Source organism: Lemur catta, chromosome 8, assembly GCF_020740605.2.
Source record: "Lemur catta isolate mLemCat1 chromosome 8, mLemCat1.pri, whole genome shotgun sequence".
NCBI lineage: Eukaryota > Metazoa > Chordata > Mammalia > Primates > Lemuridae > Lemur > Lemur catta.
In genome coordinates this window covers 85,229,957-85,243,453 of record NC_059135.1, presented here as the reverse complement: position 1 = coordinate 85,243,453, position 13,497 = coordinate 85,229,957, and the positions used below count along the sequence as shown (strand labels likewise).

Below are 13,497 nucleotides of genomic sequence, written 5' to 3'. Positions count from 1 at the left end.
AAAAGCAGTACATTTCATGTGTAAATCAAAAATGATTTTCCTTAAAAAAATTTTTTTAAATGAAAATAAAGATTGGTACCAATTGAGTATTTAAAAAACAAACAAAAATGATTTTCCCAGTGCCTTTTTAATTAATCTCAAAGAAATAAAAAACAAAATGTCATTAATGATTTATACGGAGAAAGACCAACACAAGATTCATCTACAAGGCTCAGGTAGGTTCTTCACTTTGAGCAAGGATGTGCAAATTCCACCCAATTCACTTTTCACACCTTCTATTATCCCAAAACTGGGCTGGGAATGATTTAGCCTCCATAAAATAAATGACATACATATAGAATATGCACAACCTTAAGGAGCTTCCTGCTCAATTAGGGAGGCAAGATGCATGGTCGTGGAATAGTTACCAAGCAATACAACATGAGTGTTAAAGAAGTGCCAGTAAGAGGAATTCTCTTTGGTCTTAAAGTGTTGGGCACATCTTCACAGAGGTCAGAACTTGGGCTGAGTCTAGGAGGATGGATAATGTGGTTTTAGGGATGGAGGAGGGGAAAGAAATAGGAAAACGAAACTATGGGAATACAGCCGTGGTTTCGACTCAATGAGACTTACCCACTCTGGGAAAATGTTTCAGTGTATAAATTTACTTTTACCATAAGCTTTTTTAATTTAAAAGATTGAGAAGAATATATAAAGCTAGCTATGGAAAGTGAGCAGGGCAGTACCAGGGTAGTCTTGTTCTACACACTTCATTTATGGTCCCACTTGGGCTGCCGAAAAGGAACTTGGCCCTGGGAGGGGTGCACTACACCTGTGGTTGGTTGATCTACCTCTGGCTGAATTCCAAAATCAAATATAATTTTTCAAAACTATCCTCTCATTTTGGACTCATTCATTCTTCTTTTCCCTTCCATTAGTCCAGAAAATCAAGAGTGGAGTATTGACATTTAAGTTGTGCTGACCCCTCTCCAGAGTAAAGAAAGAATCTAATTCTTACTTAACTATTCCCATCCCATTATTTTCACTTTATATAGTTCATTGTTCCATCTCTTTCTTGGTCCTCCTGCTGCTTTCCGGGACCTTAGCCACCCACCACTCTGCTTACTACTCCTATCTGCCTAAAGAGAAAAAATTGAACAAAGCAACAACATGAAGCGTATGTTACCATTTTTCTCCTTCCCCAATCTTTGGACGAAATGCCTACACCTTTACAAATATTCTATATTTGAGCACTCTGAACACAGTCTTTAATGACTGTTTTATTATAAAAAGTAAGCTAATCACTTTATGTAATATCATATGTATAGTGAATGGGTATATTCATACGCATAGAGTGTTTTCTATGTGCCCCAGACTGCAGGAATCCTCCAGGCACACCAAAGGAAACAAAAAGGATAAAATTCCTTCACTGACAAAGCCTACAATCTAGAGAGTAAGAAACAGAAATAAATAAAGAAAAGAGGAAGAAAAAGAAGCAACAGAAGGAGGAAAGGAAGAGGAAAGAAAGAAGGAAATTTTTCTTATACTGATAAACACTATGAAGAAATTTAAAATGTGATAAAGAGTGACTAGGAGAAAGGAGGGAGATAAAATATTAAATTGCAGGGCCAAAGAAAGTCTCTTTAAAGAGGACTTTGAACTGAGATTTGAATAATAGAATGGGGAAGAGCCTTCCAGACAAAGTGCACAGGCTCTGAGGCAGAAAAGAGCTTGTTTGAGGCTGGAGTTTGTGAGCAAGCGAGGAGACAGGTAGATGTTGCCAAAAAGTTGGCAAGATCAGTAGACCATGATCAAGAGTTTAGATTTTTATATTAAGTTTCACAGGAAGCCATTGGAAATTTTTAAATAGGTCTGTGACATCCTCCTGGCAGTCAATCAAAGAGGCCCAGGGCTTCTCCAAGAATTGGGAATGAGGCAAGCCATCTATGCTCAGGTTTTCGTGAGACCTGATAAAGCAGTTTTTACTGACGGGATGAAAAATAAATTGCTACAGCATGCACCAAGAGAATGGCACAACCCTTTCCTGTCTTTGTTGAGTCCCATGGGGGGGGCAAGATGTATATGATATGGGAGGAGCCATCGCAGACTTGGGAGAAACCACCAAGAAAGCCAGGGGCAGAGTATGCTCAGTAACCCAACAAGGGATAATGAAGAGGAAAAAGGAAACCCCACAGAAAGAGGGAGAAAGGGACTGATAACAGTCACACATAAGCAAATGTGGCATGGTTTATTGGGAGCAGGAACACCCTGAGAAAAAACAGAAAAACAATGGAATGCTATACTAGTGAGGGAACTACAGTCTGAACAGCAGTTTCTTCCCTTCCCTTCTGCCCCTCCAGCAAAAGAGGAAGACAAACTGACTCCTCATTCTAATGCCCTGTCCCCAAGATGAGGAGTGGGGCCAAGGTTGCCCCCCATATTCAAGCAATAGGGGGCGATGAGAGGCCCCATATTAAATTACTGCCTCAGTAGATACTGAGGTAGAATGAACTTTAATCCATGGAAATCCAGAAAGACACCCTTGTCAATGGGCTGCCACTGATGATTATGGAGGTACAAACGATCTGGGTAAAAAGGACTTTGTTACATCTAGGTATTAGAAAAGCTTCCCCTGCCCCATATATAGTGTTTATTTTTCCCGTTCCAGAAAACAGTTTAGGCATCGATATCATGTGAGGAAAGACTTTGCAAACTTCAGTAGGACAATTCATACTGAAGGTGCATGTAGCAAAGGCTGTTCTCGGGGGAGAGGCAAAATGGAAACCCCTACAACTCCTTGTCCTTAGACAGACTGTCAACATTTACAACACAAATTGCCTGAGGGGGTATGCTGAAATAAGTGCAATTATTGAGGAACTGGAAAACATGCATATTATACACCAGCTCTAAGCCCATTTAATAGTCCCACCTGGCCTGTAGGCAAACCAGACCATACCTGGGGGATGACTGTGGATTAACAGGAATTGAACAAGGTAACTGCACCATACATGCTGCAGTTGACCACATAGTGTCTATGCTGGGGACACATCATGCTTACATCTGGCTAATGCCTTTTTCAGCATTCCTCTCTCAGCTCAATCACAAGACAAATTTGCTTTTACCTGGCAAGGTCACCAGTGGACCTTTCAAGTGTTGCCATGGTCTAATTCCTGTCTTCTGTTTCTTGGTTTCATTATATTGATGACATTATGTTAAATTCTGAAGAGTTTAATGTGTTACAGTAAAGTCTTACAGCACTGTGTGCACATCTGTGGGAATGGGGATGGACAACTGACCCTCTGAAGATCAGAGCCCAGGGCCCACAGTGAAGTTTTTAGGGGTTGCATGGTTGGATAAACTGGTTTGAAACTGGGTACAGTAATTGACAAAGTCCAACAATTTCTAACTCCAAAACAGGTAAAAGAAATCCAAACATTTGTGGGTCTTTTTGGCTACTGGAGAGCATTTATCCCACACTTAGCCAAGTGTTCGAGACCACCTATAGACTTAGAAAAGGGGTCCATTGGGACCGAGTAAACCTCAGCAGGAAGCTTCTGAACAGACTAAAGTGCTAGTGCAGCAGACATAGCCTTAGGTACCCCTTTAGAGGGTATCACTGTAACTTTGGATGTTCCTATTGCTCCTGAGGGTATCAGTTGGGTTTTATGGTGACCACAGTATTGTAAACCAGGCCCTTTCGGATTTTTGTCACAATTATGGAAAGGAGCCAAAACCAGATACTCTCCTATTGAACAACAAATGCTAGCAGTATATAATGCTTTATAGCAGGTGGAACCATTAACAGAGACTCTTCCTATGATTGTGAGAATGGATTTACCAATCAAGGGATGGACAGAAGGATTGTTTAAATGACCCATCCCTGTTGTAGCCCAAACTTCTACCTTGAATAAATGGCATGCCTATTTGCAACAATGGGTATTCTGGCAGCAGATCAGTTAAGCCCAGAATTATGTGCTGTATTAGGTCCTGCTGCATACGAGCAACCAAAGGACACCCTTTTATCTCCTCCTACACCAGTGCCTGACACAGTAAGAGAAGGAGTGTTACCCATCCTGGACAATGCTTGGTATACCAATGGCTCCAGCAGGGGAATCCCTTGTACTTGGACTGCTCTTGCTATACAACCACAAACTGATACAATCTCGTGTGATATAGGTATGCATCAGAGTAGTCAGTGGGCTGAGTTGCAAGCTGGTTGGTTAGTAATCACACATAAGCCCTGGCCTTTGGTTCTTTGCACTGATAGCTGGACTGTATTCAAAGGCTTAACTGTGTGGCTAGCCCAGTGAGGGACAAGAAAAATGGACAAATACGCACAAACCCATATGGGGCACGAACATAGGCAAGACATATAGGAGAAGTTACAATACCCTGAATCTGATTTAACTGTGTTTCATGTGGCCACACACAAAAAGACTCAGTTCCAGGAAATATAGTAACTGACACCCTAACAAAAATTAGAAGCATTGTGCCAAATGATGCTGCTGAAATACCGACCTTGATACATAACAAAAGTGGTCACAGAAGTGAGAGGATAGTCTGGGAGATGGCCGAGGGGGCAGGATTGGCTTTAAAATAGAACAGTCTCCTTACAGATGTTACAAACTGTGGACTATCTTCCATGGTGTATACCATATCAAGCAGGATACATTCAAAGGGCTGTTCACTCTGCAACAGTTTGGCAAGTGGATTATATAGACCTCTCCCTGTAAGCCAAGGAAACAAATGTGTTAACCTGCATGGACACTGCTACTGGACTGCTGCAAGGTTTTCCTTGTAAGCAAGCTAAACAGGTCAGTACCATTAAAGGTTTAGGGACTCTCATTACTATGTATGGCTATCACCAGCACATTGACGGTGAATGGGGAGGCCTATTTTGCTGGAGATGATATGTAGGACAGGGCCAGGGAACATGATATAGCATGGTACTTTTATCTCCCATATAACCCCCAAGCAGCAGAGTTAATTGAAAGGAACAATGGTCTGTTGAAAGCACAAATTTGAACTTTACAAGGGGAGACCTATCTTGCACAAGTGGATGAATGTGTTATCTGCAGCCTTTATTTTTTAAAATTCAGCCAAAGTGGGGATGCCCGTCCCATATGACTGGTTGGCCTACTGTCCCCCAGGGCTACCACTGTTTGCATACTGGTAACTGAGACAACTGCTTTGCTTCCAGAACTGGTTGACAACCTGCATATTTTGTGGATGAAGGTGCCAATGGACATACTGCCAGGGGAGGGGACACTCCACTGGGGCTTAGAATGGCAAATACGCTCAGGCTGGATAGGTTATTTCCTGCATAGAGTGGAGAATATCCTAGACAGTCTGGTCCCTGTTGATCCTATTGAATACTGGACCCAAAAATCACCCACTATAAATGGTCAGAAGAAATATGTATACCCCAGGGCATGTGGTGGGCTCTCTAATACGGTATACTCTCACCAAATTGCTTTGACAATTGCTGCTGACACTTCATTCCCTGGGCAAAATATATGGTATATGGCCCCTTTACAAAAGCCAAGAGCTTTTTACTAATTGCTCCAAATGAATCAACTAGTATTATTCTAATAGATGGAGCTGTCACTTATGAAGCAAACCTTTTCCTTCAATGGGCCCAAGACTATGCTGATGGCTTACAGAAAAACACCTGATGGGTACGTGGCCTTATGCCACTCTCTGGTACTTCTGGCTTACCATGGTGGTTCTCTCTCTTCCAAGGATGAGATTGGATAGACCATCAGGACTATATTACTGCTTCTCAAAATTACATGATAGAGTATAACACAAGTATGATTAGAGATAAAATAACCCAATGGCCCATTAATATTACCCTTCCTGAAGAGGGACATAGGAAGAAGAGTTTTTCTGTCAGTGAAATTAATTTATACACTCTCCAACCAGCAACACCCTAATTAAAGAACAAAACAACTCAATACTGCAATGTCATAACCCAAATATGGGATGGATTTATCTGGTTAATCCTACCTTTTGGCCAGCTTAGTCAACTTGCCCCCCTGTGTTGAGAACACAAAAATCATTCTAAAGTTACCTGGCCAAATATAGGATACGGGATGGATACCAAGAAACCAATGTTTATATACCATCAATATAATGTTGCTAAGTACTGACTGGCATGCTACAGAATGGGCACTGTATCCAGGAGTTGGGTGGTTGGCTCCAAATGGAGCGTTCCGGATATGTGGCACCAATTTATGGCCTTGGTTACCCCTTGAATGGTTAGGAAGATAGGAAGATGTTCTTTGGGTTATACATGGGCACAAGGACAGACAGGCAGGTCACATCCTTACAAAGCCCACGAATCTCCCTCATTTGGAATCCCACTGGTCCCTATCTGTTTTCCACTGGTATGATTATTTGGTCTCTATTTCTTCCTCAACTATGCATTAAAGATGTTATTTGGGATGTGGAAGCTCTAACAAATTATAGAAAGAAAGCTCTGAATGATAGTCGCATGGGAATCTCTCTTTTATACGTGGAAGTCACTCTCACGAGAAAGGCTATCCTCCAAAATCACACGCTTTAGACATACCTCTGCACAAAGAGGGACTTGTGCAATTATAAAAACCTAACAGTGTTTATATTTCTGATGCATCAGATAAATATCAATAAATTAATGACTGATATGAAAACCCAAATAACCAATCTCTCAGATGGAATCCCGACTTTGAATGATTGGCTTCATAGCTGGTTGGGTCCTGGGGGTCCCTGGTGGTAGAAGCTGCTTCTTGGTTTAGGTATTATGCTCATATACTGCTTATTGTCCCATATTTGCCCTTAATGTTGCTGTGGCATCTGCCTCCAATGGAGCCAATGCCCTGATGCTAAAACTATATAATATGAAACACCCTCTCTCTAAACCCAGCAACCACTGCAGAAGAGGTGGGCGTGTGAGATTGTAAGGGCTGATTTCAAGGGGTGGAGCATAGGAAAACAGCCTGTTGCATGGCAAGAGTGTTGCCATCTTAAAGCAAAACCACCATGATGCCCGATGTTTGACTCCTCTATACAAACGTTTTCTGTAGCAAGGCCTTTAAACAATACCTGCAGCATAGAAAACCCCCCATAAAGATGCTCATCTAGTCTCCCCAGTGGTCACAAGTTTTGGCAAGAAAATCACAGCTACATATGTCTTTACCCTAAAAGCTTGCTGTATTAAGGATGCTTTCTGGAGGGCAGGTGTGGTGATCTACCATCTTGCAGCCACCTGAGACATCACTTCTGTTAGTAAGTCCCTATTAAATATTTCTTTCTGAGAAACTGGACTTATCAGCCTCTTTATTTAGCCTCTCAGCTCCCTCACTCTTTGGGGGTAGGTGTGCATATATCTGCTCACCATGGAACAGGCAGGAGAGAACACAGCAAGAGAAAAGACCACTGGGGCTGGAGATGAGAAAGGAAGATATGCTTGGTATAAAGTGGCAAGATGATGTGAGACTGTAGGTCAGTTGAGGAGTTTTGTCTATCAAAAAGCAATGAGAAGGTTTTTAAGGAGGGAATGGTATTAACTGAAGTTGAATTTTGAAAAGACCCCTCTGGCAGGCTGTAGGATGGCAAAGGCTTGCAGGGGAGTGTAAGTGGGGTAGTTTGGACCAAGGTGGTGGGGATGCTGCTGGTGGAGAAATGTGTAGTGACACAAGAGATGATAAGGGGTGTCAATGGAAAGGCCTTGATGATGGGGTTACAAATGGGAGGTGAGGACTAGAAATACCAAAGATGACCCCTAGTTTTCTGACTTGCATAACTGGTAGTGCCATTTACTGCAAGAGGTACGGAGAGAAGACCAGGTTTGAAGGGTGGGATTGTGAGTTTAGTTTTTGCACATACTAAATTTTAATGCTTTCGAGACATACAAAAGGGGAAGTCAAGACTGACACAATTTGAATTTCCCAGCACACAGTAACATCTCCATAAACATTTGTTGAACAGATAAATAGCAAACTTAATTTTGAAAAATGAACAGATATTCCTAAAAGGAGCAAAGAAAGGAGTTGGAAATCAATCCTAACTGGGTGTCTTGGGAATTCATGTAACTCTAAGTGTAATCCACGTGGCTAAACCTCACAAATTCGTGGCTGTTTATAATGGCTTGTGTCTTCACTATCCTAGTGGTAACTCCTCTGCAGAATGCCCTCCACTCCATTACTTCTGGGCATCCCCAAAGGAATGTTATATTAGTTTGCTAGGGCTGCCATAACAAAGTACCACAGACTGAGGGACTTAAACAATAGAAATTTATTTTCTCACAATTCTGGAGATTAGTCTGAGACCAAGGTGTCAGGAGAGTTGGTTTCTTCAGAGGCCTCTCTCTTTGGCTCATAGATGGGCATCTTCTCCCTTTGTCTTCCCTCTCTACATGTCTACATCATAATTAAGGCCCACTGTAATTAACTCATTTTAACTAAATTAACTCTTCCTAGATCCAAATACAGTCACATTCTGAGATACTGGGGGATAGGAATTCAACAGAAGAACTTTTGGGAGACAAAATTCAGCCCATAACAAGTGCCATATATGTATTCACAAACTAATCTGGCAATGCCTATGCCAGATGTGCTATCTGGTGATAGCAGACATTCTTCTCGGATGCCATTAGCAGCACAAGGTTCTGAGCAAAGGTAAAGAGAATAGCCTTCTCAATGCCATATTTGATTGCCTGGCCCTGGAACAACACTATTCACAACAGAAACCAAGAGAGTCTCTCAGGAATATCACCTTTTCAGTCTTTTCTCTCCTTCCTTATCTACTGCAAATATTTCTCCAAATATAATGGTAAAAATAAATTCCAACACTACCAGATTCCAAAGGAGAAACAACATTCATTCATAGCCATCCAAGCATTTCTCCTTTCCTTGTACAGTACCTTCCCCTATATCCCCCAAAATGGACAGCGGCTCTGGCTCAACCCAATTCGTAGTACTCATCCAGAAAACCTAAATCTATATTCAAGGCAATCACTTAAGATTAACCTATCAAGATATATACCAGTTTTAAATTTGTGTAACTTAAAGAGACCATTCTGAAGACTTTTCCCAATCAAAATTTTAAAAAGGTAAATTGAAGTTTCCATTTTTGAAAATAAAAAACTGCTCACAACTTAATAAAAAATTTAAAGTTTGAAAAGTCAACACAAACACATGTTAAAGTTCAAACAGATCAAATTCAACCTATGTCTCTGTCTCCACCCTCGGAAAGAACCAATTTTACCTGTGTTTTGTGTGTGTATTCTTGCAAAAACAGTTTATGATTACGTAAGTACTTATGTATGTATTCCTATTCTCATTTTATGCAAACAGTAGAACCTTGATTTTTTTGTACCTTTTTAGTACTTGGTGGTCATTCCACATATAAGCTGCTCTTCTTTTCAATGGCTGGACACGATGAATGAAAAGTACATGGATGTACCATAATCATCCCACCTTCAGTTTACAGACATTCATGTTTCCAGAGTTTAGAAATACAAACTGCTGCCAAGAATACCCTCAGGGCATATGTTGGGCATCTTCTCATGTACTTTTTTGCCATTTATATATCTTCTTTGTGAGGTGTTGTTTAGAACTTTTGCCCATTTTTTAATTGTGTTTTTAATCACTGAGCTTTCAGAGTTCTTTGCATATTTTGGATACAAGTCATTTATTATGTGTTTTGGAAATATTTGCTCCTTGTATTTCATTCTCTTAACAATGTCTTTCACAGAGTCAAGGTTTTTAATTTTAATGAAGTCCAACTTATCAATTTTTTCTTTCATGGATTGGGCTTTTGATGTTGTATCTGAAACCTCATTTCCAAATGCCAAGGTCACCTACATTTCCTCCTATCTTATCTTCTAGAAGTTTTACAGTTTTGCATTTTACATTTAGTTCATGATCCACTTGGAGTTAAATTTTGTGAAAGGTGTAAGGTCTATATTTAGATCCTTTTTTTTTTTCTATATCGATATCCAACTGTTTCACATCATATTGAAAAGACTACCTTTGTTCCACTGAATTGCCTTTGTGCCTTTGTCAAAGGTCAGTTGACTATATTTGCATGGGCTTTCCATTCTATTTCATTGATCTGTGTGTCTTAACCATGGTAGCTTTGATATCAGGCAATGTCAGTCCAACCTCTTCTTTGGTACTGTCTATTCTGGGTCTTTTGCCTTTCCATATAAGCTTTGGAAACAATTTGTCAATATCTACAAAATTATTTTCTGGAATTTTGCTTGGGATTGCATTGAATTTGTAAATCAAGTTGGGAAAAACTGACATCTAAAATTAGTCTTCCAATCCATGAACCCAGAATATCTTTCCATTATTTACATCTTCTCTGATTTCTTTAATCAGAGACACTGTAAAAGGTGTTTTAAAATTTCAAATTCCAATTGTTCATTGTTGGTATACAGCAAAGCAATTGACTTTTGTATATTAACTGTATCCTAAAATCTTGCTATCATTGCGGATTAGTTGTAGAAGGATTTATTATTTCTTTGGGATGTTCTACATAAACAATTATGTTATCTGTGAAGAGTTTTCTTTCTTTCCAATCTACACAGTTTTTACTTCCTTTTCCTATTATATTAGCTAGGACATCGAGTACAATGTTGAAAAGAGTGGCAAGAGGGGACATCCTTGCCTTGTCCCAGATCTTAAGGGGAAAGATTATGATATTACCTGTAAGTTGTCTGTAAATGCTCTTTACCAAGTTGGAGTTCTTTATTCCTAGTTCACTGAGTTTTTATCATAAATCAGCGTTGGACATCTAAACGTTGCTTTAAATCAATCTACCTTGGAAATTATAAGGCAGGTAAGAAATCAAATTATTTATGAAACTGTTCACGATGACAGCCTACTATAAGCAAACCAGTATTCTAGTGCAATGGCGGCAGGCAGCACCAACATACAGCAATATGCAGAGCCCAGGAGCCCCAAAACAATGACAATAAACTGGAGCTTTAATCGACAACTCACTTAAAAGTGACATCGCTTGCCTATTAGAAGTAACCTTGACTGTACTCTGTTGCCTTTGGCAAATAGTTCAACTTTATAATCAGAAACTTTATTCTCTCAGAGCCAGACTCCAACTCCAAATAAAGCTCTGTGGCATTTTAACAAGTGCAGGGATTAATTAACAGGTGCGTGGGATTCTACTGTTATCAAATACTAAAGATAAAATGTTTACTCAGTTCCTTTTGTATTATGTGTTTCTCCCCCAATCTTTTCTCGCAGAAACCATAGCGCGGTTTAAAAACACTCTGGACTCAAGATGTAGTTTAGATATTCAGTTCCCCCAGTTACTAACTGGATAACGTTTGGCAAAGAACTATAAAAGATAAACCCATGGCCTGCGTGGTCTTGGATTCAACAAAGATAATGAAAGGGGGGGGAAGCATCCAGGCGCAGACAAACGTGGAGCGTTATCGTCTATGCACTCTTTCCCAGCACGCTCCTTCCCAGAGTCGCCTGTGGGGCGAGGGCTGTTCGCAATGGTCACCCTGCGACACTGCGCGCACCAATCCGAAAGAAAAATGGAGGCTGTGGCGTGAGGCCGCGACAGGGAAAGGTGTTTTTCTCTTTAAAGGGCCAACAGACTCCTGTCCCAGAGAGAACGAGCCAGGCCTTCACAGCCCACGCCCAGACCACACAGCGCAGACGCCCGACCCCCTCCCTCTCCACCCAACCCGATCCAGCCCTGCCCTCCTCTCCTCCCGCCCCATCGCCCCACCAACCTTGCACCCGGCATGCACTGCGCCGACCTTTTCCTTCCCAGACAACCACCCACCTTCGGCGCCTCCCTATGACAAGCGGCGCGGAGCATTCTGGTCCTGTGCGCGAGAGCGAGGCGGGGAGCAGGAAAAAGAAAGCAAAAGACTGGGGCGAGCCGGTAGGGCGGCTCCCGCGCACGCGCACGGGCGGCGGCGAGGGGAGAAAAGGGGCGGTGCGTGGCCTACGGCGAGCAGAGTGGGGCGGGGTCGCGCGCCTTGGCGGGGAGTCCGCGAGCCGGGAGGGGCGGGGGGTGGGTAAGGGAGCGGGCGGAGGAGGAAGTGTCATGGCGTCGGGCCGTGGAGGTTCTTCTCGCTGGTTCTTTACTCGAGAACAGCTGGAGAACACGCCGAGCCGCCGCTGCGGAGTGGAGGCGGACAAAGAGCTCTCGTACCGCCAGCAGGCGGCCAACCTCATCCAGGACATGGGACAGCGTCTTAATGTGTATCCTTTCCTATTCTTGGCCCTCCGCCGCTCACGCCCTGCCTCCCTAGCCCGGTCGCCCGGCCTGGTGCCCCGCAAAAATGGCGCCGCCGCCTCGGCCTTTGCTGGGCCTTGGCCACGCCGTAAAGGGAGGAAGGCTTGGGCTCGGGCGCCCGCGAGGGGCCAGCGAAGTAGAGGAGGAGGGAAGGAGGAGAATGGAGACCAGGAATGCTGGCCAGGAGGCTGCGTTGTGTAATTTGTTTCTGGCGCGCGTGGTGGCGGCGGGGGATGGGAGTGCCTCCCGGGTGAGAGGGGAATCTTAGGGATTATTGCAGAAAAGGGGCGTCTTCTTCGACTTTTCCCTGTCCGCGATCGGGTTGAGAGGTAGGAGGGTTAGAGATAATGAAAGGCTTAAGTGTTCGCAGCCTTTCCCCGCGCTTCTCGCCGGCTTGATGGCGGTTCTCCTGTACCTTGGGAGCGCACTGGAGGTCTTTATGTTCTTGGCGTGGTTTTGTATGGGTGTGTGCGCGCGCGCGTGCGTTTCAACTGTTTGGTCTTGAGTTTAGTCGTAGGCATTAATACTTAGTTCCAGGGCTCTCAACAGCAGTATTATTCAAATGCTCAGCAGTTGTTATTATTCCTGCTTATTTGGCTTGGAGCCTATTCTTCCCCTCCACCCTCCGCAGGCATTTATTTGTTTATTTTCAGGTTTTGATTTGATTTTGAGTGAGAGGCATTGGAAAAGAACCTGGGAATTTTCCATCAAAATTGTTTTGGAAATGACATCTTGTTTTTCTCAGATATTTCCTAAATATTACATTCCAGCTCTCAGCTTACAATAAACACTGCGATTGTTTATATGCACAGGTTTTATATGCACCATTCTTTCACCAAATTCAACAGAAATGTAAGTAGTATTTTATTGTATGTTTTTACTGCTACCGAATTTTAAAGTAAATCGATATGCAGAAAAGTTGGTTGGTCATTGATTGCACTGTTAGATTTAGTGTTCTGTGTTAACAGTAAAAGTAAATTACCTGATAAATATTTTGCTTCAGATGCGGGTTTTTGTGGGGTGTTTTTTTTTTTTATTTATGAGAAGTTAAACTGTAAGGCACTGTTTAGTTAGGCTCTGCCAGGCTTTTTAAGCTAAAAAATACATTTAAAAAACATTTCTTTCTTTACAGAGCTATTACCTCAGTTTTCTTCACTTAAGTTTTATACTTAATATTTGAATAATTTCAGTAGTAATGTACAGTGTAATTTGGGCAAGCCTAGTTCTATGATACATCTTAATTGTGTTTGTTTCAAA

At 42.1% G+C, this 13,497-nt stretch overlaps 1 protein-coding gene across 2 annotated transcripts in view; it reads left to right on the top strand.

Annotated features, from left to right (window-relative positions):
- The first annotated feature begins 12,023 nt into the window (after positions 1-12,023).
- The window catches only part of CCNT2 (cyclin T2), a 43,115-nt gene continuing 41,641 nt past the window's right edge, over positions 12,024-13,497 (top strand). For both annotated transcript variants that reach the window (XM_045560118.1, XM_045560117.1), the window contains exons 1-2: positions 12,024-12,206; positions 13,011-13,092. In XM_045560118.1, coding sequence (XP_045416074.1) covers positions 12,049-12,206; positions 13,011-13,092 — 240 coding nt within the window. In that variant the 5' untranslated portion in view covers positions 12,024-12,048. The remainder of the gene's footprint in view (positions 12,207-13,010; positions 13,093-13,497) is intronic.